Below are 27,279 nucleotides of genomic sequence, written 5' to 3' on the forward strand. Positions count from 1 at the left end.
TTTTTTTTTAATATGTAATTTTGAGTCATCAAAAGGGATGATGGTTTTTCCTCTGATGATCCATACAATCATATACAGGGTGAGTTTTAATTGTCCCCCCCCCCCCAACTTTTTCTAAATTTTTTCAAATATCAATCCCAGACCACTTCCAAACATTTTTGGGTAGTAAGAAGTTCATTTTGACAAGGTGGTAATTTCCGGCCGCCATCTTGGATTTGCCATATTGAATGCAAAATCTTTTTTTAATGTAATGTTTTTTAAATGGGTTACATGGTTGTGACCCATTATTTGAAACTATATTTTTTCCCTGATTACAATGTCTCAAAACGTTAAAAAAATCTTGATCCATTCCAAAGTTATTAGGGCTTTTTATAACTTTATTTTTAGCCAATTTTTACATTGTGCATTTACAAACCAAGGCCATAATCTCAAAATAGTGCTAGATAAAGATAAGTATACACCACCAGTCATTGTCGACCTATTTTCACATGGTTATGACGGATGTAATTTAATCAGTCGCCATCTTGGATCCACCATTTTGAAATACAATAAATCATTGTATTTCATTTGTGTTCGTGTTGTTTCATGTACATCATAAGGGGGTGTTGTGACCCATCATTTTGAAAATTTTTTTTAAGCTGAACTCAATTCCGCGATCAGTTTTTAATTTTCATATTGTGATTTTGAAATATTGACATTTTTAATAAAAATAATTGCAATATTTCATAAAAAAACTTGATAACAAAAAATGGATTGTGATATTGAGTTTAGCTTAAAAAAGTTATTTGAAAAGATGGGCTACAACACCCCCTTCCTATTTAAATAATGATTTATTATATTTCAAAATAGTGGATCCAAGATGGCAACTGAAAAAAATACATCTGTCGTAACCAAGTGAAAATAGGTGGACAATGACTGGTGGTGTATGCTTATCTTTATCTAGCACTATTTTGAGATTATGGCATTGGTTTGTAAATGCACAATGTAAAAATTGGCTAAAAATAAAGTTATAAAAAGCCCTCATAACTTTGGAATGGATCAATATTTTTTTAACGGGTTGAGGCATTGAAATCAGGGTAAATTCTAGTTTGAAATAATGGGTCACAACCCCAACTTTACATTTGAAAAACAGATTTTGCATCCAATATGGCGAATCAAAGATGGCGGCTGGAAATGACCGCTTTGTCAAAATGAAGTACTCACTACACAACAATGTTTGGAAGTGGCCTGGGATTGGTATTTGAAAAAAATCTGGAACAATTGTGGGGGGCACAATTAAAACTCACCCTGTATGTAATGATTTGTTACAATTAGAAACATCTACAACAAATTATTACAAACAGATAAACCATTAATATATCTAGGTGTACAAGATATACTAAAGAACCATAGAACACACATAGTAACACCTTGCTGGTGAGAGACAGTTTGTGATGGTTTGTATTTTTAAAGCTCATAAGTATGAAGCATGAAGTGACATATGATGATAGTTCTAATACGTTCGACAACACTAAGTGTAATACTCTAGGACAATACTAACACAATAGAGAACATTGTTCATTATTGTATTACACACAGAAAACAAGAAAAACAACATCTAGTTTTGAAAATTACAGAATACATTTGTGACACTAAATGTTTTGTTCAAACTTTTTTTCCTTTTGCAAAAATATTCACATTAATGGATGAGAAAAATAAACTCTGTATCACAGAGAAAATGTTTTTAAAAAGCCACAAATTTAAAAGTTTAAACATTTTTAGCTTATGGATTACGTTTATACAAATAAAAAAGTAGGTAAAATTACCTGGTGTGTTGTCCAGTGTTTCAGTTTTTTTAAAGGTGTCCACTGATACCCAACCTAAATGTTCATTATCGAGTAGAACATTTAGTTATCAGTGATGTTGTAAAGAGTCCAGCTACAGTAGACTCGTGATACTGCCGGATTAGTGAAAATGCCGGATTACTGGAATGTTATCAATAAAAACACTTAAAATAAAATGCACTTAAAACACGTCTCTAAAGATCACGCGATCGGAAACCGCTATTGCCGTGATCGGGCATGACGACGATGATGTTTCCGTAATGGTGGGAGTTGTTAATAACGTCTAAACGTCCGCGGGAAATGTTCATGATTTTGCCGCGATCGCGCATGACGACGATGACGTTTCCGTGACCGCGGGAGATGTTCATGACTTTGCTGCAATCGCGCAAGACGACGATGACGTTTCCGTGACTGCGGAGTGAGTAAGGCTGTTTACATAGCCGCGGGAGATGATAACATTTTTGCCGCGATCGTGGAATACAACGATAATATCTACCTGGCTGTGGGAGATGCTCATGATTTTGCCGCTATCGCGAAAAACGATGATGAAGTTTCCGTGACCGCTGGAGTGGATGATGATGTCTACACGGCCGCGGAAGATAATAAGAATTTTGCTGCGATCGTGGAAGACCTTACCCGTCAAAAGACGCCGGATTAGAGAGGGTCTACTGTAGTAAGACACAAAAACACGTACATTAAACAAAGATTTGGCTGAATGAAAATAATAACTATGGGCACGTGGTGTAGCAGATGTTGAGAATTTTATTTCCATTTGGTAAAATGTTTGTCAAATTGTTTATGTAGTTGTGTGTGTTGTGTCCATGTAGTTGTATTTGTATGTTTGTTTACAAAGACTCTACATAAAATCAGTGAAGATCTTAACTTGATATTCAGTCTGATGATGAACCTTTAGTATCAAAACAGTGGTTGCCTGATGAAAAAAACCAGGATCACTTGACAGTACAACAGGTATATTTAACCTTTTTACTTAAATATTTTAGTAACAAGTTAGGGGTTGTTTCAGCTTACCCAGGGGGTGGAGGTTTCATCATGTTGTTGAGATGGTTCATTCCATCGGTCACTACCCTCTGTAAGGAGTTGTACGGCAGGTAGTCTATCGAGTTTGTAGGGGAAACCTGTTCAAAACAACTCATTAAATAAATAGGTAAAAAAAGAACAGTTGAAAAAAAAACAGTGTTTACAAATTTAATAAATATTTTTGTATATATTCGTGACAGTAAAAGTTTTCCATTTTCAAAACGTGAACCTGCATGAATGAGACATTAATTTGTTGGTAGTAAGTGACAAAGAACTATAGTAGGCCTAAGTTGTAAAGAAACATTGTCATATTAAAATGATCTTGCTAACATTTCTTTGGATACTTGTTGAATAATTAGAACATGTTGAAGACGACCATAGCCGAGCCAAAACAATTATCACTATTCTTCTTGAATACATTCAGTGAAAATATCTCACTGTGACCCGCTCTAGATAAATATATCTAGTGACTTGCTCACTGTTTGGTAGGGGATGGGTTCTTCTTAGTTACATTTCAAAGTAGGGGAGGGGGGGGTCCACCTGGGCTCGGTAAAGACAGTTCCATTCAGGATGGCTCACAATATACTGACAAACTTATTAGTATGATGCATCCTAAGACTTTCTGAAGCACGCAAATTTACCAGAAGGTAGTTTTAGATGGTGCAGTCTATTAGTCTATTAATAACTATTAGTCCAGGAGCTGAGGGGGTTTGAGCATGCATGAAAGTAGTACGCAATGTTATTGCTGATTATTGTAATATGGACTGTGGTGAACAAAATTACGTATGTCGCCTATTTCAAAAGTGGTCGATAAGGTGGGGGGGAGGGGGCAAACATGGCGGTTTGCGCTATGCGTTAAAACGCTGATATTTCGAGAACGGTAAAAGATAGAATATCGGTTAAAACGTCGTTGTAATTCTAAAAATGTAAACTACAATAATGGTTATTGAGTCCGAGGTCGTATCTCTATAAACAAACAAGTTATTGTATAAAATATGTAAAAATGGGCATTTCGTGTAGTTTTTTTACCGAAAGTAGAATCAATTTGTGAGTGTCACAAAGAAGTAATATCAAATATCTTTGCTGATAGCTGTAACATGGACTGTGGTGATAAAAAATACGCATGCCGCCTACTTTTCAGGTGGTCGAGAACTTGGAGGGAGGGGGGGCAAAGATGGCGGAACGTGCTATGCATTGAAATGACTGTAGCTCGACAACAGTACGAGATGGAACATCGGTTAAAACGTAGTTTTAATCCAAAATATATGGCCAATAGAAAAGGTGATTGGGTAAAAAGTTGTATCTTAACTAATAAAAAAGTTATAACAATAATAAGTTGAACAAAATCTACATTATACAGCTATTTTCTTTAAAAATCATATGGATTGTTGATAAATAATAGTGTAATTACTTAATTACTCGGCTAAATATTTACCAGATGCATTTTCTTATAAGAAAAAAATATATTATTACGAATGCATATGGTTTAAAATGTAAAACACGGCCTCCGAACTACATATAATACTTGGGGTTTCGCCGCAATCAAATGCATAATACAGATAACCACTACAAATTAAATTTTAATTATAATGTTATAGGTTATTACAATATAATTATGTAACAGATTCTATTAAATACAGTTATATGAAATAAAAAACATAACGACAAAAGTAAATACCTTATAATAAAAAATACTGTACATCTCTTCATTCTATCCATAACAATTATACGGGTTGTTCATATTATTTGTTGAATTAAAATAGGTACCTAACTTTTGGAAGTTGGTGAAATTTTACTTTAAAATTGCCTAATCCACTAGTCACTAAGAACAAACGTATATAAAAACCAGCCACACACAATTAAAAAAAAAAAAACGTAAGCAACTTAAAATAAAATGTAGCCTATTGAAATTTAAAATATTTAAATAACTATTAAAAGTTATAAAAGAATGTTATAAATACAATAAATGTCAGTAGTCTTAAAATGTACAAATACTTTTACAACCCCGATATCACTGAGTTGGAAGGCAATGAACTTTGGGGGAAGCAATTATGACGCAGCCTATCGGACGAACCCCAAGGCGTTTGGAGGCCGTGTTTTACATTTTAAACCATATGCATTCGTAATAATATATTTTTTTCTTATAAGAAAATGCATCTGGTAAATATTTAGCCAGGTAATTAAGTAATTACACTATTATTTATCAACAATCCATATGATTTTTGAAGAAAATAGCTGTATAATGTAGATTTTGTTAAACTTATTATTGTTATAACTTTTTTATTAGTTAAGATACAACTTTTTACCCAATAACCTTTTCTATTGGCCATATTTTTTGGATTAAGACTACGTTTTAACCGATGTCCCATCTCGTACCGTTATAGAGCTACAGTCATTTCAATGCATAGCGCGTTCCGCCATCTTTACCCCCCTCCCTCCAAGTTCTCGACCACCTGAAAAGTAGGTGACATGCGTATTTTTTATCACCACGGTCCATATAACAACTATCAGTAAAGATATTTGATATTACTTCTTTGCGACACTCACAAATTAATTCTACTTTCGGTAAAAAAAACTACACGAAAAGTCCATTTTTACATATTTTATACAATAACTTGTTTATTTATAGAGATACGACCTCGGACTCAATAACCATTATTGTAGTCCACATTTTAAGAATTACAACGACATTTTAACCGATGTTCTATCTTTTACCGTTTTCGAAATATCAGCGTTTTAACGCATAGTGCAAACCGCCATGTTTGCCCCCTCCCCCCCACCTTATCGACCACTTTTGAAATAGGCGACATACGTAATTTTGATCACCACAGTCCATATTACAATAATCAGCAATAACATTGCGTACTACTTTCATGCATGCTCAAACCCCCTCAGCTCCTGGACTATATGCATTGAATTTAAATGTAGAATATGCTTAGTTCCAGAAATACATAAATAAATCAATCAAACTCATAATAAGCCTAAAGAATTTGGTCCATTCCTGGTCAAGTGTGACATTTTATCTTATATTGATTTTCAGGATTCGTGTTATGATCTAAAGATTAACTCTGTATAAAGAGAAAACTGTTAATTTTCCTTTCACCTTGTCCATATGTTTCTTAGAATTTACATGTCATTGTTGGTAAGCCATTAGCGTTTATTATCTTTGAACTACCTAATTAAATATTTGTTTGTTCATATCCATAATTCATCCTTAATTTTTTGGATTTACATACATAGATTTGAATTTTACAATAATTTATTATTTTTCTAAACACCCACTCTCCCCAGAAAAATTAGTAAAGAAATATGGACCACTGAGTTTACAATTTATACCATACAATTTACTATTTGATAGTGCTAATAATCTTGATAATAATCTCAATTTCAAAGCATACATTTTTCATCCACAAGCAAAGCAACTAATACCACGTACTGGTGCTCTCTGTGATGTTTTACAATCCTTTTCTTAACAAAGCTAAATACTTAAACTAAAAAATCAAAGAAAAAATACTTAATTTAAATTCGTATTAAGATTACATTTAGAACCTGAGAAAGGGGAAAATACTGATCCTCTCAGACAGCCAAGCTGTAATAAAAGCGATGGTGTCTTGTGTGACAGAGTCACAAACAGTAAAGGGGTGTTAAAACACTCTCAAAATGCGGAATAAAGTCAAAATAGGTTGGGTCCCAGGACACTCGGGGCTTGAGGGGAATGAGAAAGCCGATGCTTTGGCCAGGAGGAGAGCAGAAGAACATCTGACAGGACCAGAACCCTACAGCGGTACGCCAATTAGCTCAGGAGTAGCCAAAGTCAGAGACTGGGTTAAGGTCCAGAAGGCGGAGGCTTGGAGGACCAACCCAGGACTAAGGACTTTAAAAACACTAATAGACCCCTCAATGAAAGACTGGAAAGGTGTATTGAGCCTCAAAAAGGGGGGCATCAGATTACTAGTAGGAATGCTAACTAGGCACGGACCTATTAGGAAACACCTTAGAACCATAAAGAGGTCACAGACAGACCAATGCAGGTTCTGCAAAAACGAGGTGGAAACCTCTGAACACTTATGTATGGATTGTCTGGCATTGGCCCATAAAAGTTTGACATCTCTGACTGATTTGAGGGGTGCTACAATATGACAATAGGCCGAAGTAGCTAGGGGTTGATGAACACCCCCCCAAAAAAAAGAAAAAAAAAAACATTTGTGTGGTAAATAACTGAAAATATAAAAGGAAATAGGTAACTCTAAAAAAAGTAAATTAAATTGAAATTCTTTGCTGAACAAACATTGATGCTCTGCCTAGGCTAACTAATGAGCTTAAGCAAACATTTAAGATCTTAAATAATTATCTGCAATTAAAACTACTTTTATGCTAAGTTTCAATTATTTTTTAAATTGATTTAAACATAACTCTTATACTTTTCAGGATTTAGGTTTGACTAGTTATTTATAAATGTAACAAAATTCCTAGACATACCACGTCTTAGTGAATACACAGGTTCAGGCATATCAATACAATGAAGAATAAAATGTCTATGAGATTATGTCTGCAAATAAAAGAAAGCGAAGCAACTGCCTCCACGAAGCAACACATAAGAAAGCAATATGAAATAATACATTGCTTGGCTAGCTACCTTTCTAAGGTTTCTTCCAGGCACATCCAGATGATTCATCTGTCAGAAAACAAATTGTGTGAAATATAGTTTACTTACCATTTTAATACTATTGTAGACATTGTGACGAAGATTGGGAGTTTACTGGTTATTGAGCATGAACTCAGTTAAAATCAGGCCCAATTATTTGTGTTCAAAAGTTATGTGAGTTATGCCGGAAAGTATATTTTAAACATATTTTATATTAAATAAAATGCAATAATAAATGTCATAAATTTGTTGTCAACCACATTTTTCAACAACCAGCATCAAGCTTATTAATAGAAACTAAGAATTGAGATAAAAATAGAGTAAGATCTATGACGAAATATATGTAGCACTTGATATTCAATACTAGTATAGAATTAATTATGATAACACCAACTTTATTAATATATTGCTTGAAAAAAACTAAACTATGATAAAACTTGTTTTGAATCATGTATATAAAAAAAGAGAGATGTTTTTGTTAAATTTACTAGGACAAGAAAATTGCAATTACAAATCAAACGTTTATTCATGTTTGGTTATATAATATAAAATCTATCTTTAAAATTAAACTAAGAAAAATTTAGGATTTCGATTATAGCAACATACATTTTCAAGCAAAACTATTATAATCTAAATTAAGATTTAACTTGCACGAGTATTATGGTAAAAATGAAACACACCAGTTAAGCCAATTGACCAACTTTCTTTGACTACACATTTCATTACATTTTAAGTTGTTTGAAAGGAAATAACATTTCTTTATCGCTGAAACTGTTCTATAACTTCTATGTGTCTTTCAATATTACATTTCTAAATAATTATTTTTTTTGTATATTTTAAATAATTAGTTATCCTGCTATTACTTTCCAATTTTCCATAGAATACAACGTACTAATGACTTTTGGAATACTATGTGTAAACATATCAACTAGTTGTAAATCAAAAGACTGATATTAAGTGTGTGATTTCCACTCACCTTAATGTTGGTTGCGTTGACCTTGAGAGACTTTGTACGATGAAAACTCCCTCTACCCCTTCTCACTGAAGACCACACGCTCCCAAACAGTGAGTGATTCCGCTGATCCCACGTAACAGAAAACAGAAACTTACCATTACAATTAGAAATTTACACTTAAAAGTTCTTTATGATATTTAAAACAAGTATATTGAAATACATTTTATTTAGTTCTTTTAAAGACATTTTATTGGAACGGAAAAGTTTTCATTGACATATAAGTAACCATAAAAAGCAGATCAATAGAACAAAAAATACCGCAGCAGCAGCAAACCTGCAGACTAAGCGAACTTTCATTTACCTGGTTGGATTATTAATAAAATATTTCATTAAACAAATCAAATCTATCAAAGTCAAAGTCAAAGTCATCTTTATTGTCACAAAACGTTTTTTTTAAATGCTCTGGCACAGCCAGACAAAACAGGTGACATTGTCAAACTATACTAAAATAAACTAGCTTATATTGGTAAAAATAAATACATAGTAGGTAACAAAACAAACAATTCACATTGATTTGTCTTCGAGAAACTGATCAATACTATAATAATTCTTTTCCAACAAAAATTCAAAAATTTTCTTTTTAAAAGATACTAATCCTATTATAGATTTGTAGTACCCAGGCAAATTGTTAAAAAATCTTTTACCCATATAAGAAGGTGTCCTTTCCACAAGATTTAATCTGTGTATAGGATATTGAAAATCTGTATGAAATCTAGTGTTATAATTGTGCCGATTATTTTCACTGTGGAGTTTTTCAAAATTTGATTTCACATACAATAAACATTTAAGAATGTACAAATTAGGGACGGTTAGAATCTTTAGTTCTTTAAAAAGTTGTTTGCAAGAATGTTTTACGCTTCATGTTGACAGCCTCTGAATCGCTTTTTCAATAAGTGAATGAATGGTTTAAATACCTTTACTGTCAAAGCGATCCTTGTAGTCTTAGTAGGCTACTGCAGTTTCGATAACCTTTTCATGGTATCTTCTTCAGGCTAGGGACATCATCTTCGTTCGTTTTCACGAACACGTCATTTTGAATAAAAACCATTGAACACACGGACACGAACACGAAACATTTAAACGACACATTAAACATAAACTGTACAAATACTGGGACGGCAAGAGTGTGTGGTGGCGCATGCGGACGGCTGGTCTAGACTACCGGTTGTTATCAGTCCACGCACATTCTTCCCTCTCCCCTCCCCTTCGTCAGATGCGATCCTTTTTCTTTGAATTCATATCACCTATTCTGATTGCCGTTTCGTAAATGATGTAGACCAGCCGTCCGCATGCGCCACCACACACTCTTGCCGTCCCAGTATTTGTACAGTTTATGTTTAATGTGTCGTTTAAATGTTTTGTGTTCGTGTCCGTGTGTTCAATGGTTTTTATTCAAAATTACGTGTTCGTGAAAACGAACGAAGATGATGTCCCTAGCCTGAAGAAGATACCATGAAAAGGTTATCGAAACTGCAGTAGCCTACTAAGACTACAAGGTCGCTTTGACAGTAAAGGTAATTAAACCATTCATTCACTTAATGTTTTACTGGTTTAAAAGTCATAATTCTAAGTATTCTTTTTTGAAGTTTAAAAAGTTGATACGAATCAGATGTGACGCCCCAAAGCTCTATTCCATACTGTAAAATTGACGAAAATAAAGCGTGATAAATCATTAGTCTAGTGTTTAAATCAACAACATTTCTTAAGACCAACATTTGAAAACATACTGAATTTAACTTTTTAGAGGTGTTATGAATGTGCCAATTCCAAAAAATTTAGCTGTGTTGCTAAATTTAAAAATTAACAAAATCATTATCAAAATAAACAAAGCCTTCAAGATCGCCCCTACACTGTGCAGTTTGAAATTTTACTATTTGTGTTTTAATGTGGTTCATTTTTAAACCGTTTACTTTAAACCATTTTGACAGATCTTGAAGAGCTTGATTCAAAGCTAAACTTAGTTCATGACTGTCTTTTGATTTAATGATGGCCGTCGTATCGTCAGCATATAACAACAAACTAGGTTTAACATTCTTAGGTAGATCATTTGTGTACATCAAAAACAATAACGGTCCTAATATAGAGCCCTGAGGCACCCCATAACAATCTTTTCCCATTCAGAAGCATACTTAATGTTTTCTTTAATAATAACTGTTCTTTGAAAGCGATCGTTTAAATATGATTTCAACCACAAAATAACTGATTCTGAGAATCTATAGGAGGATAGTTTATCAAGAAGAATTTGATGGTGTACACTATCAAAGGTTTTGGATAGATCATAGAACACGCCAATAGTGCTCTGTGACCCATCCAAGCTCTGTGTTATTGAATTTACAAAATGAGCCACAGTGGAAGTGGTACTTCGATTTTTCCTAAAACCAAACTGTTCATCAGCTAATAAGTTATTAGATTCCAGAAAATAGGACATTTGATTGAATGCAATTTTTTCAAATCTCTTTGAAAAAGAAGGCAGGACAGAAACAGGTCGGTAGTTATCTGAATTACTCTTAGAACCTTTTTTAAATAACAGCTTCACCTCTGCATACTTCAAATGATTAGGTAAAGTGCTATTGGAAAGTCTGATTGATGATTATGGACAATGGCTCAGCAACAAACTTAATTACTTTTTTTATCATAGTAGTTGAAATCCCAACCAGCCGTTTTTTTATCGCTTAGTGACTTGCCTATTTTGATAACTTGCTGAGGTGTAACTAAACTAAAGTTAAAAATTGGAATATCAGGCCTATGTGTGATTGATTTTTTTACTAGTTCCATTGCCTTACTCTTGGAAAAATTTACCCCTAAATCCTTCCCTACCTCAATAAATTTAGAATTAAAGTGACTTGCAATAACTGTGCCATCTGAGACTAACTTGCTATCAATTACTAAATCAGGAAAAGAATTATTGATTGGCTTGTAACCAAGTTCGGCTTTAACCACAACCCATGCTGCTTTAGTCTTATTACTAGCCTTATTTATATAACTACAATTATACATTTTCTTTGCTAGGTTACAAACAGATTTAAAAACTTTTTTGTACATTTTTACATAGCCAATAAAGTTAACATCAGTAGAACTCTTTGCTAAGTTGCTTAACATTCTTTTCTGTTGACTAGAAATTTGAATAGCGTGTGTTACCCATTTTTTATTTACTATTTTCTTTTTAATTTTAACAGGTTTGAAAGGGAAAGATTCCTCAAAAATTCTTTGAAAAGAACCAAAAAAATTATTACTGTTTAGAAAAAGATCGTTATTTTTTGTAGTATTCCACTTCATTTTGCTGATAGAGTTTATAAAGTTATTAATATTTCTTTCAGAAAAAATTCTTTGCTTAAAAGAAGTGTGTAATTTTTGTTTATTCTCATCATTTCCCTGTAAAGAAATAAAAAGAGACCTGTGGTCAGAAAGACCAGTTTCAACATTCATACAGATTTTTGTATCAATTGGCTTAATTTTGAATGTTATGATATTATCTATGCATGAAATTTTGTTCGGCGTAATTCTTGTTGGTGATTCTATATTTATACCTAGACCAAAAATATCTAACAAATTCAAAAAATCCAATCTCTGTTGTGGAAAAGTACATGTATCTAAAATGTCAACATTAAAGTCACCTACAATATAAACATCCTTAGAACCTAGCTCTTTCTACAGTAAAATAAACACATTTTCTAATTTATTTAAAAAAATTCTAAAATTTGAAATACATGGAATTCTATAAATGGAAATAATAATTGCATTGAAACAAACTATCTCAATAAAGCACATTTCAAAAACTAACTCATCACTGAATATACAAAGATCCTTTCTTTCAAAGAAATTCAAATTATTTTTTTATTAATAAACATGAGCCTCCATGAGCTGTATTTTCTCTTCAAAAATGAGCAGCAACTGTGTAATTTTCTATACCGTTTAAAATATTAATTTGATCTTTTTTAAGCCAATGTTCATTTAAGCTAAGCACAGATATATTAGACTCAAGCAAAAGTAGGTCCAATTCATTTTTTTTATCTGTAATTCATCCTTGTATATTCAAGTGCATTAACCATGCATATTTTTTACTTAACCTAGCCTCCTCACAGATAGGCCATACAAAAGATTTCTTTTTGGGTTTTCTGCTATTATTATTTAAAAAAGAACCATGATTTGAATTACACATTACGCAAAAGTTTTTAAAATTTATGTAATTGGTACCTGCGGCAATTTAAAATTTATCCCTACTTAAATAACATTAATTTTAATAAGTACTTAGGTTTGCTGCTAATGATGTGTTTGGTAACAAAAAAATGTGTTTTTAAAATGTTAATGAATGAAATGTTAATGGCTTAGTATAAATAAAATAAATAAATTTGCCAAGTTTTATACAAATTTGAATATTTCTATAAACGAGCAAACTACAATCATTTAATTATTTCCCATAAAATATCACAAAACGTTTTTAATTAGCTAAATTTTTATTTTGTATTCTTGCCATAATGATTAAATGTACATCAACACATCAATATACTAAATTAGTTGTTTTCTTAAGTTCTACAAGTTGGAAATAAATTGCAAACCTTTATGGTTTGGGGGTCAAATACACAAACTTTCACCCCTTATTAATATTATTTAAAGAATAAACTATGAATACATAAAGAAAATCACCCTATGCATTGGTTCTGGATTGTCATCAATAAGTTCCTCTAGATTGCCTGATATTGCTCTTTTCAGTTCTGGACCTGCATCATGTAGCGTGCGCAAACCAGCCTAGAAATATGAAAACAAACATGAAAAACCACCAACATAAATAAACTTCAATCTATACAAAAGTTTTACTTTTTTTATTGGTTAAAATATTTGTTATACGTTAAGAATTTAAAAATGTAAAAAATATGTAAAACAGTTAAGTTGGAAAAAAATTTTACCTATACACAAATTGCAAGCAAATGGGAGTATTTCATAAGATTCAAAATCGTTTGATCCAACAGTTAAAAATAGCGGATCGTTTGATCCAACGTTCATATTGCAGATCGGTTGATCCAAAACGGAAACTTTCAATTTGGTTGACATTTCTAATAAATTAGTGTATTTTTATATATCATTTTACGATAATGATTGAATCTGCAGTTTTCCAGTTCATTATTCTTACTATTATTATTATTATTATTATTATTATTGGTTCGTTATTTGTACTATTTTTTTTATTATTTACAGAATTTCTTTGTATACAACATTTTTTGTTTTCTCAGAAGGTGCTAGCATCACCACACTCGTGGCTGAGCTAAACTTGCTTGAATATGCAACATAAAATCGTCCATGAGAAAACAATCCTCTCTCAAGTCTAGGCCTGTGATCTAAAGTGACCGTCCCTGCGCTTTGTTGATGGTGAGGGTGAATCACACTTTCAAAGGGAATTGCAACCTTTAAACGGGTAGTCCGTAGGAACCGGGGAGAGTCGTGGTATGAAAACTTATTCCCCTCGGGTACATCCGGTGATCACTATGGCCTCAATTACATTTTTGTGCCCGCTAGAAAGGGTTTGTGTAAATCTGAGTCTTTTCAAGGGATTACGTTCATCACCAAACTTGACATATAATTCACCATTTCGATAAACCTCGAAAACAAATGTGAATAGTTGTCAACCAGCTCACACAACCCACCAAAGGTAAACGGCTTAGACATTTCATAGAAGTATTCCCTTGAATTAATTTAATTATTCCCGTCACTGTTGTGAGATAAGACTGAGAAGTAGACTATTTTAAATACATTTTTATAAACTGTTTTGTCTCTTGTTTACAATCTGACCATGGTTAAACGTAAAACTGAACAGCTGTTAAATTACAATTTACTTGTAATCGGTTATACAGGGTGGTAAAAAAGTCCCTGGACAGTTCAATATTTTAAAAAATAATGTAGATAGAGCTACAATACTTAGTACAAAGTTACAGGGCATAAAACTCTATTTTAACACATATTCAGTGATCCAATAACTCTTCAGGGGGACGGCCCTCAAGGAGTCGGAAGAAAATCTTAAATAGAAGCATAGGTCAATATGCACATCAAATTAAAGGTCTTTTTTAGTAGAATACAATGCCGCAAACCGCACTTCATAAGGTTGATCCTGCGCAAAATGACAGTTGTTCAAAGATTCATTTAATTAACATTGCTATTATACGCTTTCTCCTCAGGGGGCACAGCCCTAGGAATCGGAAGAAAATTGTTAACGTAAGAATAGGTCGATATGCACATCAAATTAAAGGTCTTCACTTGTAGATTACGATGCCGTAAATTCAAGCTCAAAAGAATGCCTGAGTAAAAAATGGCAGTCGTTCAAAGATTCAAAATGGCGGATTCAAGAAATCTTTGAACATCTGCCATTTTGCGCAGGATCGACCTTTTGAAGTGCGGTTTGCGGCATTGTATTCTACTAAAAAAGACCTTTAATTTGATGTGCATATTGACCTATGCTTCTATTTAAGATTTTCTTCCGACTCCTTGAGGGCCGTCCCCCTGAAGAGTTATTGGATCACTGAATATGTGTTAAAATAGAGTTTTATGCTCTGTAACTTTGTACTAAGTATTGTAGCTCTATCTACATTATTTTTTAAAATATTGAACTGTCCAGGGACTTTTTTACCCTTTACTTTATTACTTTATTTAGTTTACTTTATTGAAATTATTTCATTCTTTTTAGAGCGTTTGAAGTCGGTTGTATTTTTTTTTACAAAAATAAATTATTTAATGATTTTTAGTGACTGTATAATTTTTTATATAGGCTATTAATTACTTGAGGATTTTTGATAAGCAAAACTGTTTGAAACAATCAAAAGTTCCACAGAACAATCATTATTTTAAAACTGCTTGAGTCACCTGTTCAGGTTACATAATCAATGGATATGAAAATAAACATCTTTAGATATTCCTTAAGAAAGAAAGAGTTGTCCATTACATTAGGCCTAATGAAAAACTAATTGACTTTTCTAGATACATTGAAATGTCAGACATCATCGTTTCCTGCAATCAGTGTACTTCTACATTATAAAAAGAAATACAGTAACGTCTCAAGCCTTTTGGAACAATATGAAAGTTATTCTTCAGCTACCATCACTAAAAAATCTCTCAAAAGTGAAAAATTGGTCGTTAACACCATAGTACCTTTCGTATAGTACCTTTGGAAAATATTATATGAAAGATTGGTTCAGCTAAAAGTGGTTAAAAGTCATGTAGGGGGTTTTGTTTGCTCAAGATATAGCCTAGTCGAAATTGCAAATCATCTTCCTCTAGGACTTTCCGAAGCAGGCATAATAGTATTTCTATGATATAGTAACTGGGTAGAGAATATCAATAAACATTCCACATCTACAAATACATGTTTAGTAATTAAAATATTTAACACTTTTAAGACAATTGACGATTATGCACTGTCACACTTCTTAGGTCGTGTAAGGAATAATTGCATTTGATTTATATTTAGACCTGTTTTACGAATGCTTTGGTTTTCACAATACACCTTTATTTGTCAATATCATACAGCTATTCACTGAAACATATATGTTTTTGTAAGTCAGAATATTCAATACTAAAAACAGAATTAGGCCTACTGTATACACAAATCAGGTCAAACGTTAAAATACATCTTTTATAGTAACCAAAACAAAATGCATTTTTTCTCAATGTAATTCATTTAGGCTCCATGGCAAGAAATAGTTTATTGATCAATATGAAGCAACTGTTTCATGAGGAATTGTCTGTAGCTTCATTTAAATTGTTTCAACTAACAGCTGTAGGAATGTTATTATTATTTATTGCCTTCTCTGCACAAATGTAAACAATCTGCAAAAATGTAAACAAAATAAATGTTGAATATTTAAAGTTTTCAGAATTTTTCACCGAAACAAATATTATACTTAAACATAATATATAAGGTACCAAATAGAAACTCTCCTGGTTATTTTGGTGGTGGAACCACACTGATCGGTAAAAGAATCACAGAGAAATTGGTGAACATACATAGAAAAAAAAAACATCGCCACAAACAAATTGAGAACCTCCTCCTTTTGTTGGTAGTGGGGAAGTCGGTTAAAAAATGAACTCTGGAAATGAACTCTAGAAATAAATTAAACGCAAGGGGGCAAAACCCTCAAGGATATCACCTTTTTTGTTACTGTTCACCACACCACTGGGTCATAAGGTTTCAAATGACATCTAAATCATAAAAATTGGTTAACTAGGACGACTGGAAAAGGGATGTTATAGGGAAAACCCATATTGTATTACGTATACAGGATGGAAGAAATTTCCCGGGGCAGTTAAATATTTCAAAAAGGAATAAAGATAGGGCTTCAAAACTTGGTAGACAAAACACAAACTAGGGCATTAAAATAATTTTAACACATTATTCAGTGATACACTATATAAAAATATACTTATGCCTCAGGGGTACAGCCTGCTAGGAGTCAGAAGAAAATATTAACTGTAAACATAGGTTAATATGCACATCAAATTAAAGGCCAATGCTACAAAATTGAACCTAAACAAACAGCCAAGTCAGAAATAGAAGCTGTTCAAAGATTTCTTAAATCTGCCATTTTCAATTTTTGAATGGCTACCATTTTATACTCAAATGTTCTTATGATGCTCAAATTTGCAGCATTGTATTCTACTAATAAAGCCTTTTAATTTGATGTCCATTTCGGCCTTTGCATACGTTTATGATTTTATTCCAACTTCTAGAGGGCCGCCTGAGGAGGTTGTATAATGCAGTAAATGCAAATTCAATACATCTTTGAACAGCTGACATTTTGGACTCAGTTGTCAGTTTGAGTTTGGGTTTGCGGCATTGTATTTTACTAACAAAGTTCTTTAATTTGATGTGCACTAAACTCTTACGAATTCAACTCAAGGCTCGTGTGGGATTGTCTTGCTACTGTGTCTGAACTGTAATTGCATAAGAGGAATGATCTTACGCTTTGCTGGGGGATACTCAGGCATTGAAGAAAATGAAGCCGCGGACAGATTGGCAAATGCTGCCTCAGCGGCAACAATGATTGATTCACAACCCTTCTGTGGTATATCATGAAAAAGAGCATGCACCTCTATTGTGTCATGGGCCATTTACAAGGGATGAACTTGTTTGATGATAAACCGATCTGTAGGCACTGCGGTAGGTCAGGAGAAGACAGACTACAGGCTTTCATCGGATGCCCTAATTTGTAGGGTCTACCAATAAAATAACTGTCGGGGGTGTGCAATAATTCAACTTTTTGGATGAAGTGCTTTATGGTCTCGGACAGCCCCTGTTAGATAAGAAAAGATGTGATCATCACCCTCAATCGCATGAAAATCGTAAAATTTGGCAGACGCTTTCTGCGATCGAAAAATTTAATGCTTGGCTCAGCTAGACCTCACCTAACTTTGGCACAAAATCTATTTCTGTCCCAAACAAACCTCTCGGGCCAACAGTTGGTTGACCCACCTGAAATTATCGGGGACCAGCATAACTCTACCAAAAATTAACTTCCAAAACAAAATTAATAACAGATCATACCATACAATAACATAAATAACTGAAGTTGAGACAAACCTGAAGAGTAACAGTATTGTGTGACTCCTTGTCTCCATCTTTGAGCTCTTGTTCTTTTCTTTTCTTAAACCTTCTGAAGTAATCTTGAATAAGGAATGTGGCATAAAACTTTCCCACAGTGACCTCGTCATCCACTGAACAAATATGAAAAGTTTAAATTTTCTGGAGGTGTATCACAACTAATTTACTTTGTACTTATTGGTAATATGAAATCAAAAAATCTCTTGGGGTACAAACACAAACACACAGAAGGCGTGGCATGGCGGAGTGTGGTGAACAATCTCATGTCAAGTAAACGTGACACACTGAAAGCATCTACTTGTCTAGCGTGGGGGAGCAGGGCGTGGAGTTCCACCTTGAAACAAACTGGTTGTTTTTCAGAGCGTCTAGTAGTGTAGCGTCACAGTCGAGTGCCAGTCACCGTCCAGTGTTGAACTGTTGCAATCCGGCTTAATAGCAGAGGTTTATGAACGTACACCCATATGGCAGTACCGTCACAAGCTGCACCACCACCGTTTTTCCAAATCAGGCTTCACTCATGATAAAATATAATCAAAGCTGGAAGTTGACAATCGCATGTAATCAAAAAAATTGGGATTCATGCCTTCTTAAAACTTTAAACAAATGGTTATATTCACCAAATCGTTGGTGTCCGTTTATCTCATTAACCCACTCTGATCTACCAGGTCCAAGTAATGACCAACACTTTAGATACATATTTTCACAGAGCAATGACCGTGGAAACTTTGACGACACCATTTTGAAGCCCCTTGACACTTGACGCTCCATCGCTTGTGTGCACCATGAATGCTTTGACAACGCCCCACCACGCCACGCTCTTAAATGCCACACCATGCTAAACTCCGCCACGCCTTCTGTGTGTTTGAACCCTCAAAAAGCTGTATAGGATATTTTAAATTTACAGTAAAACACTGTCTGGGTACTATTTGATTTTTTAGACATAATTAGTTTTAATCGGGACCTAGGCGTGTACATTTCCAACAGCAAACACTTTAAAAACCATTAATTTAATAAAACATTAAAATACACTAATATCGCTACAGCTCTTTAACCAATAAAGATACCAAAAAACATTAAATACAAAAATTGTAGCTTATTTTAAGGGCTATAATGTGGTTTGTAATTCAACCCATGTTACCATTTGAAATCTTTGAGATAACAGCTTTTGAAACATCAAAAAGTTTTAAAATGTGTAACATAAGTAAAAAGTTAGGAAAAAGGTTGAAACCAGAGTTTTTTGAAAGCTCATTCAGCAATTAAAGTGTTATCAAAATTTGAACCCGCTATGAAATTCCACCTCTTTACAGTGAAAAGTAGTTCAAAGGTCTATTTTGTTGTACGTTTATGAACACTGTAAATAGGGATGAAAATAATTTAAAACTTTTTCCACTAAATAAGTAATGAGGACTCAAAGACCTTTAAACTGAGTTATAACACAACCCCCCTTTACATTTGAAAATTTCCCAAAAACCACCCCCACCCCCAAAATCTGCCCTTTGGGGTGTTTTTTGGGTTTTAAAAATAATTTAGCTGAATTCCTTGGGGTCAAAATAGGAGGTTCCAGTTGCATTTAGGTTTCTATTTGCTTTTATTTTGGAGTTATAGAAGCCGGCCAAGTGGTCTGGGACACCCTGTATATACTTCCCGTTTTGTGAGTTAATAGTATAAATGTGAATATAATATGTTTTTAGTGTTATTAGTTTAAAAAAAAAATTTAACTTACTTAACAAAATTTAACAACACATAAGAAATTATTTATTATTATCAATATTACAATTTAATTATTGGTATCATTATTTTCATCTAAAATAATTTTTCATTTAGTTAATGTATTGTTATTGTTTAATTTAAGACAACTAGATTTAAATATTTCATGCCTATTCACCTGTCAATTTTATTGATGTACTTAGTAGTTAAAAAGGAATAAAAAAAAATAAAGTGAGTAAATGACCAATTGGAGACAGATTTACGGTTGCCACACTTTCAACTCACGGCCTCCAACGTCAAACTGTGCTGTTGTTACTGACGTTTTTACATCAGTTCTTTTTAACGATACTTTTCCTAAGAAAAGAATCCGTCGGTAGTACTGAGAGTTGTCTTCAGGAACCAAAATATTGGAAGAAGGTATTAAAATGCTTGCCTTTTAGAATTATAAAGAGCCTGATTTAAATGTCGACTACATGAAAAAATAGCCTTAGAGGTTCCTCTTCCAAATATGTTAAAGTAGTTTTTGCTTAGTTCATATTTTAAAACCTGTATTGTATTATTTTCTGGACAGCCCTAATTTTTTTTTGTAAAAGATATTCATAAAAACACAATAAGGTCACTACCAAAAACACTATACAAACCTCCTGGGGGAGGAACGACTTGGTCCAAAAGTTTAGGACTCGTTCTTTTCCAAATTTTCTTGATAACAGCTCTGAGTTCAGAATTGGCATCATCTATATTTCCTTCTGTCTTTATGTGAAGTGAGGTTCGAACAACAGCAAAAAGAGTTGCGTTGAATAAAACCGTTCCATCACTGTTCAGTGGCATGTTCATTGAAACAAGACGCTAAAACATAAAACAAAATTGGTTTGATAACCACAACGGGGTGGCTGAAAAGTAACTTTCACCCCCTTAACTATTTAACTACCGTTCCTGTATTTGGGATGATTTAAATCGGTTTGCGGCAACCTTCTTAAATACGAAGGGTTACAATAAAGATGGTTCATTTTTTAAATTTCACCCTTAGTAGGGGTGAGATGTAGCTCAAAACTTTCAAATGCGAAGCATAGTCGACTTTCATATAATTTTACATTGTCTTGATGAGACCAAACAATTGACATAAAGAGAATAAAAATCTGACAACTAACAACAAATTAACATCAAAAAAATTACTTCCAATAACCCTCCTTAAACAGCATTGTAATTCTGATGGGGAAAAAATACTATCGGTACTTTGGTATTATAATGAAGCCACTTATACAGGGCGAATTCACACAGGGCGTGGTGGTTATGTTTGGTTGAGCTATCTTAAATAGAAAATATGACTGAAATTGTAAATAGTTCTGAATTGTTGAGGGAATTGACTAGTCCACAGTTGTCAGCTGTAGAGGCATCAAAACCACACTCTAACAATGATTTTTTAGACCAGGCATAAACAAAGTAAATGAACCTCTTATTTTTCATTTGAACATACAGGGCTGTATAGACAGCCTAAAAATAAAAGAGATGGAACTTTTGTTTGAAACTTTTAATTTAAAGCCAAAATTCATCTGTATTTGTGAGCACTGGCTCAAAGATGGCAGCTGTGGATTGCTTAATTCACTCAATAACTATAAATTAGCTAGTGTTTTCAATCGAAAAGATAAAATAAGAGGTGGTTCATGTATTTTAGCTCATAAGTCTTTAGATTTTAGTGTACGTTTAGATATTGAGAAATTTTCAATTGAGGAAAGTTTTGAATGTGTTGCAATAGAAACTAGAAGCTTATATTTTCAAACAAAGAAACAACTCATTATTATCAACATTTATAGAAGTAGTAATTTAAGCTCTTTTTTTAGTAATCTTGAAAAACTTCTCTTTCATATTTCTAAAGAATTGACTAGAAAAATTGTTTGTATTTCTGGTGACTTCAACATAAATACTTTAGCTAAAGAAGGTCAAGAGAGTAACAATAAGAAGGTTTTCCTAGGTATTCTCAAATCATATGGCTTATCTGTTTGCATTGATTCTCCAACGAGAATTACTGATAGTAGTGCAACCTGTATTGACAACATTATTACAAACATTGACTTATCTGAATTGCATTCACAAGTAATTAATTTAGGTTTTTCAGATCACACAGCTCAATACATTTCTACTCTCTTTACAACAACAAAAAAATCAAACTCAACAATTAGAAGAAGAGTTTTTAGTCAGATTAACATTGAAAACTTTTGTAAAGCACTTGACCAAACAAATTGGGACAGTTGTTACTCGTTTAACACAGCAAATGAGAGTTTTAATTGTTTTTTTAATTATTTCTATCTGGCATTTTTGGAGGCATTTCCAGTTGTAACAAAAAAGATATTGTGTGAAAATAAAAGCAATAATGATCAAGGTTGGATAACAGATGATTTAAAGTTATTATGTCAAAAGAAAAGAGATCTGTTTGAGAATTGTAAGTTATCTACTAACACAAAACTTTGGAGAGATTACAAGGATCATTGTAAAGACCTACGTAAAAGAATTAAGATTTCAAAGAGAAACTATTTACATTCAGTTATATCTAAATCAGGAAATGTGACCAAAAGTTCTTGGAATGTAGTGAAAAAAGAATTGGGCCAAAAAAATAAAGACAGTCAAATATCTGAGCTTGTGATTAAATCTTCGATTGTCAAAACTCCTTCTGCAATTGCTAAACACTTTAATGATTTTTTCTCTAAAATTGGTGACAATATCACAAAATCTCCCGCCGCTGAAGCCATTAATTTAGTTAGATGCAAAACTTCTGATTGTTTTAAATTTAAATTAGTAAATGAAAAAGATGTCCTAGATGCCATTAAGTCTCTGAAAAGTAAATATTCTGCAGGGTGGGATGAAATACCGGCCCCTGTAATTAAAGCTGCTGCATATTTTATTGTTAAGCCTCTTACTTTTGTTATAAACAAAAGTCTAGGAAATGGAGACTTCCCGGAAAAACTTAAACACTCTACAGTGATTCCTATTCTTAAAAAAGGAGATAAAAAGTCAATTGATAATTATAGACCAGTGGCCTTGTTACCTGTGCTATCTAAAGTTTTTGAAGAAGTGGTACTGAAACAAGTTGTTCCATTTTTTGAGAAACATGTTTTACATTCAAATCAGTTTGGATTTAGAAGAAATAGTTCAACAACTCAAGCCATGTTTAAATTAATAACACATGTTTTGGACACCTTGGATAGGTCGCAGAGCACTGCTGGTGTGTTCTGTGACCTGTCCAAGGCTTTTGACAATGTTAGACATGATATTTTGTTGAAAAAGCTGGAATGTTATGGTATGAGTAGGGAGGTTGTCCTGTGGTTCGGCAACTACCTCCAAAATAGGTTTCAAAAAGTAAAGATTAATACCTTGAATGGAAACTCAGTTTTTTCTGATTGGAATAAAGTACACTTGGGAGTTCCTCAAGGTTCAAAGGTAGGGCCATTCTTGTTCTTAGTTTATGTCAACGATTTGTTTTCAAATGTAAATTCAGATTTAATTTTATTTGCAGATGACACAACAGCAATAGTCAAAGGTAAAGACAAAAATGAATTGGCACTTAATATCTCTTCCTCTGTTCAAAACATCAGTTTCTGGTTGAGCAAGAATGGTCTAAGTTTAAATCATGCCAAGACTAAAATATTAGAATTTTCCGCCTCCTCAAACAGGTCCAAAGAATTAATTTTTGCAGTTCCCAACACCAACATTGACCTTCCTGTCTGTAAATCAGTAGATTTTCTGGGACTGACAGTTCAAGATAATTTAAAATGGAATAACCACTGTGACCATTTATATCCTAAACTAGATAAAGCTATATTTAATCTCCGAATTATTAGAAGAATTTGCGATGACAAGACAGTGATGTTAGTATACCATGGTTATTTTTTATCAATTATGTCTTACAGTTTGTTGTGCTGGGCAAATTCACCTTCTAGCAAATATATCTTTAAACAACAAAAAAAGGCCATCAGAGTCATTGCTGGCATCAGCTCAAGAAAATCATGTAGATCCAGTTTTAAAAAATTCAAACTTTTGACCCTTCCTGCTCTTTATATTTTACACTTGGCACTTTTCATTAAAAACAACCTTTATTTATTTGAAAACTGTAAAAAAACTCATAGTTATGAAACTAGACACAAACAACTTTTGGAAATTCCAAGCCACAGATTAGCTTTGTTTCACAATGGACCCTATTATCAATGCATACAAGTCTACAACAAATTGTCCTTTTATTTCACAGACCAGTCTTTGAGCCTTAATAATTTTAAAAAGAAACTTTCAGAAAAACTGATTGCACTTTGTCCTTATGACATGAATTCATTTTTATCCTGTCAACTGTAATCTTAATATTTGTATATATTTATTATGTGTAAACTATTTATACCTTAATGCATGATTTGTACTGACATGTCACATATTCATTGCTGATATTCAGCCTCTGTATTATGAATTTTTGTGATGAATAAATTGATTTGATTTGATTTGATTTAATATAAGTGTCCGTTAGCACGATAACTCAAGCAAAAATGATCCGATTTTGATGAAATTTGGTAAAAACGTGTAAACCTACATTTATTCAAACGAGTTCGCAAACCAGCATGATCAGAACATGGGAATGGGGTTTTATGGGAGATTTATGGGGTAAAAATAGGGTTTTCTCATTTTTCACCCTCAAACATAAAATTTCCCAATTTCTCTCTAAACCATTTTGAAGAACTTAAAAAACAAATAATTTAGTATATTGAAGTGTTTTTGTATGGTTATTGGTTACAAAAAATTAAAATAAAAAAAATCGTTAATTTAAAATTCCCATGTTATTCTTAAGGAGAATAAATAAACTGTTGTAGTTTGCTTCTTTATGAATATATTTTGATCGAACATGACAAGTTTATTTATTTTATACTAAGCTATTAATGTTTTACTAAAAAAACATACTTTATTACCCTCCCTGTAGCAGCAAACCTAGGTACTCGTTTAACCTAATGATATTGAAATAGATTTAATTAAAAATCTAATCAGGCAAATGGAAATTCGCTTAGTCTGCAGGTTTACTGCGGAGGGGGTATAATATTATACCTTTTATCCTAAAAGTAGACTGTAAATAGACATTTGAAAACATGTTCACTTATACTTGTAAGTTTGCCAAGACAGGTACTATTTTATCTGACATATAAAATAAATTTTCAATAAATTTTCAATTTATGATCTTAATTGAACTAAACAATTAGGACAAGACTTATGACTAATAATGGTTAAAAACGTACCTTGTCAGACAATCCTTGACATGTTTTATAGTGTTGAAAATAAACTTGCTACATGTTTCGGTGGTTATTAAATTTCACAATCGAAACATGTAGCAAGTTTATTTTCGACACTATAAAACATGTCAAGGATTGTCTGACAAGGTACGTTTTTAACCATTATTAGTCATATTACGCAATCCTGGGGCTATAAAAATGAATACAAGACTTATGATTCAAAATTAAATTAAATTAAAGAAAGTAATATGTAAAATGCAAAAATCATGATCCTTTTTCTGATCCTAATTTATGTTTTTCCATTAAACTAAAATTGTTAAAAATCTCTACCATGCAGTATATTCCAACAAAGGTACTAATTCCTTGAACAAATAATGCACACTTTTGAACATTAAGCGTAGGCCTAACCTCTGAAGTTTTCATAGCAAAATAATTGTCCTAACCTTGCAGGCGACACGATGTGGACAGAGTTTACCAAAACCAAGCGGAGGCGAAATTTTTCTCAGCAGTGTAACAACATCCAAATGTTTGATTCTTCCTTTGGCATCTGGGTCATATTCACTCCACAGGCGAATAAACTCGTCCAAGTGATGAGGTCCCAGGATAGACCAATCACGAGTCAGATAGTCAAAGTTATCCATGATGACAGCAACAAACAAGTTTATAATCTGTAACAAAATATTGATGAATAATTAACTATCATTTTATTATTTAAGGGGGATTTGATTTTGTTGTACTTTCGAGTGTGGCTTATTTTTCCACCAGACATCACCTACCAAAGTTTCGAAATTTTCCTATAAAAAAGGTTGATTGGAGTGACAACAATGTTTTTCCAATTGAACTATCTGGTAACCAAAATAGTATATTTTACCAATAATACTTAACATTAGCACTAACATGTATTTTGGCATAATACAGGGTGACTGCCGGGAACCGGACGAATTTGAAACAGCTGTTACATTGTTGCTAAACGTGCTAGGGAGATTGAGGTTATGTCATTGTTTTGAGTGAGCTTTACCATTTTAGTCACGATGGATCAGTGGTCAGTTCAGCATCTTGTTTTTGCACATGACACATTTATTCAAAATGGCGAATCCGTTATCAAAACACAGCGTGTCTTCCGACGCCACTTTAATATTGCGCGGAATGACACGGTTCCAAGCCGAAATACATTGCTAAGATGGGCGCAAAAGTTCAGAACAACAGGAACAGTATCAAAGAAAAAGCCACCCGGTCCAGCAAGAACAGTGAGAACACCAGACAACATCGCCACAGTGAGAATTGCTTTGATGAGGAGCCCGGGTCGCTCTACACGAAGACACGCACAAGAGCTACGCATGTGCTTCATGCCGCATGAAGCGCGATTCTGTCAGAATAATTTTAAAATCAGATTTAAAATTTCATCCCTACAAAATACAGGTGGTACAGCAACTGAAAAAGAGGGACTATGGACAAAGAGAAGATTTCACAGTACGTATGCAGGTGTTGTTTACTGATAATCCTGATGTAATCATGTTAATGAGCGACGAAGCTCACTTCCACTTAAACGGTTCAGTGAACAAACAAAACTTACGATATTGGGCTCCTGAAAATCCATGTAACTTTCATGAAAAACCACTCCACTCTCCAAAAGTAACGGTTTGGTGTGCTGTAGGCCACTTTGGGATAATTGGTCCGTATTTTTTTTAGGAAAATGGAGTCACAGTGACAGTGAATTATGCACGCTATGTTCACATGTTGGAAACATATCTCAAGCCACAACTTCGGAGGCGAGGAATAAACGTGAAAAATGTTTACTTCCAACAAGATGGGCCACAGCGCATACTGCCGCTGCATCGATGCGAGTTGTGAAGAACATGTTCCCTGGCAAGTTGATTTCACGTTTTGGTGACGTGCCGTGGCCGCCGAGGTCACCAGATTTGTCGCCCTGTGACTATTTCTTATGGGGGTATTTGAAATAAGCTCGTGTCATGTTCACAAACCACGAACATTATTGCAGCTAAAAGATGCAATCACCGAAGAGGTGAATTTGATTGGACAAGACATGTTGATGAGAGTGCGTAATGATTTTCTCCAGAGGTTGGAAACCTGTATCCAGGTTAACGGCCATCACCATGATATCATCTTTAAGAAATAAACCCAAACTAGGATAAAAGGTTCCATAAAACATATGTTTTTTGAAATGGTATGTTTTCACCAATATATATTCAACA

General features: G+C 33.3%; 1 protein-coding gene across 13 annotated transcripts in view; it reads right to left on the reverse strand.

The window, feature by feature from the left end:
• Window positions 1-27,279, reverse strand: part of LOC129005578 (muscle calcium channel subunit alpha-1-like) — a 304,273-nt gene that overhangs the window by 22,477 nt on the left and 254,517 nt on the right. For 12 of the 13 annotated variants that reach the window (XR_008491839.1, XM_054434499.1, XM_054434502.1 and 9 more), the window contains 7 exons: window positions 25,510-25,734; window positions 20,453-20,657; window positions 18,084-18,217; window positions 13,166-13,267; window positions 8,483-8,584; window positions 7,498-7,536; window positions 2,853-2,959 (listed from right to left, as the gene is read on the reverse strand). Coding sequence is in view for 12 of the 13 variants with exons in the window: in XM_054434499.1 (XP_054290474.1) it covers window positions 2,853-2,959; window positions 7,498-7,536; window positions 8,483-8,584; window positions 13,166-13,267; window positions 18,084-18,217; window positions 20,453-20,657; window positions 25,510-25,734 (914 nt within the window). In the remaining variant the exon portion in view is untranslated. The remainder of the gene's footprint in view (window positions 1-2,852; window positions 2,960-7,497; window positions 7,537-8,482; window positions 8,585-13,165; window positions 13,268-18,083; window positions 18,218-20,452; window positions 20,658-25,509; window positions 25,735-27,279) is intronic. The other variant, XM_054434496.1, reaches the window with a different exon arrangement.

This window comes from Macrosteles quadrilineatus, unplaced genomic scaffold, assembly GCF_028750875.1.
Source record: "Macrosteles quadrilineatus isolate MER2022 unplaced genomic scaffold, UCM_ALF_1.0 Scaffold_24__1_contigs__length_1734639, whole genome shotgun sequence".
NCBI classification, from domain to species: domain Eukaryota; kingdom Metazoa; phylum Arthropoda; class Insecta; order Hemiptera; family Cicadellidae; genus Macrosteles; species Macrosteles quadrilineatus.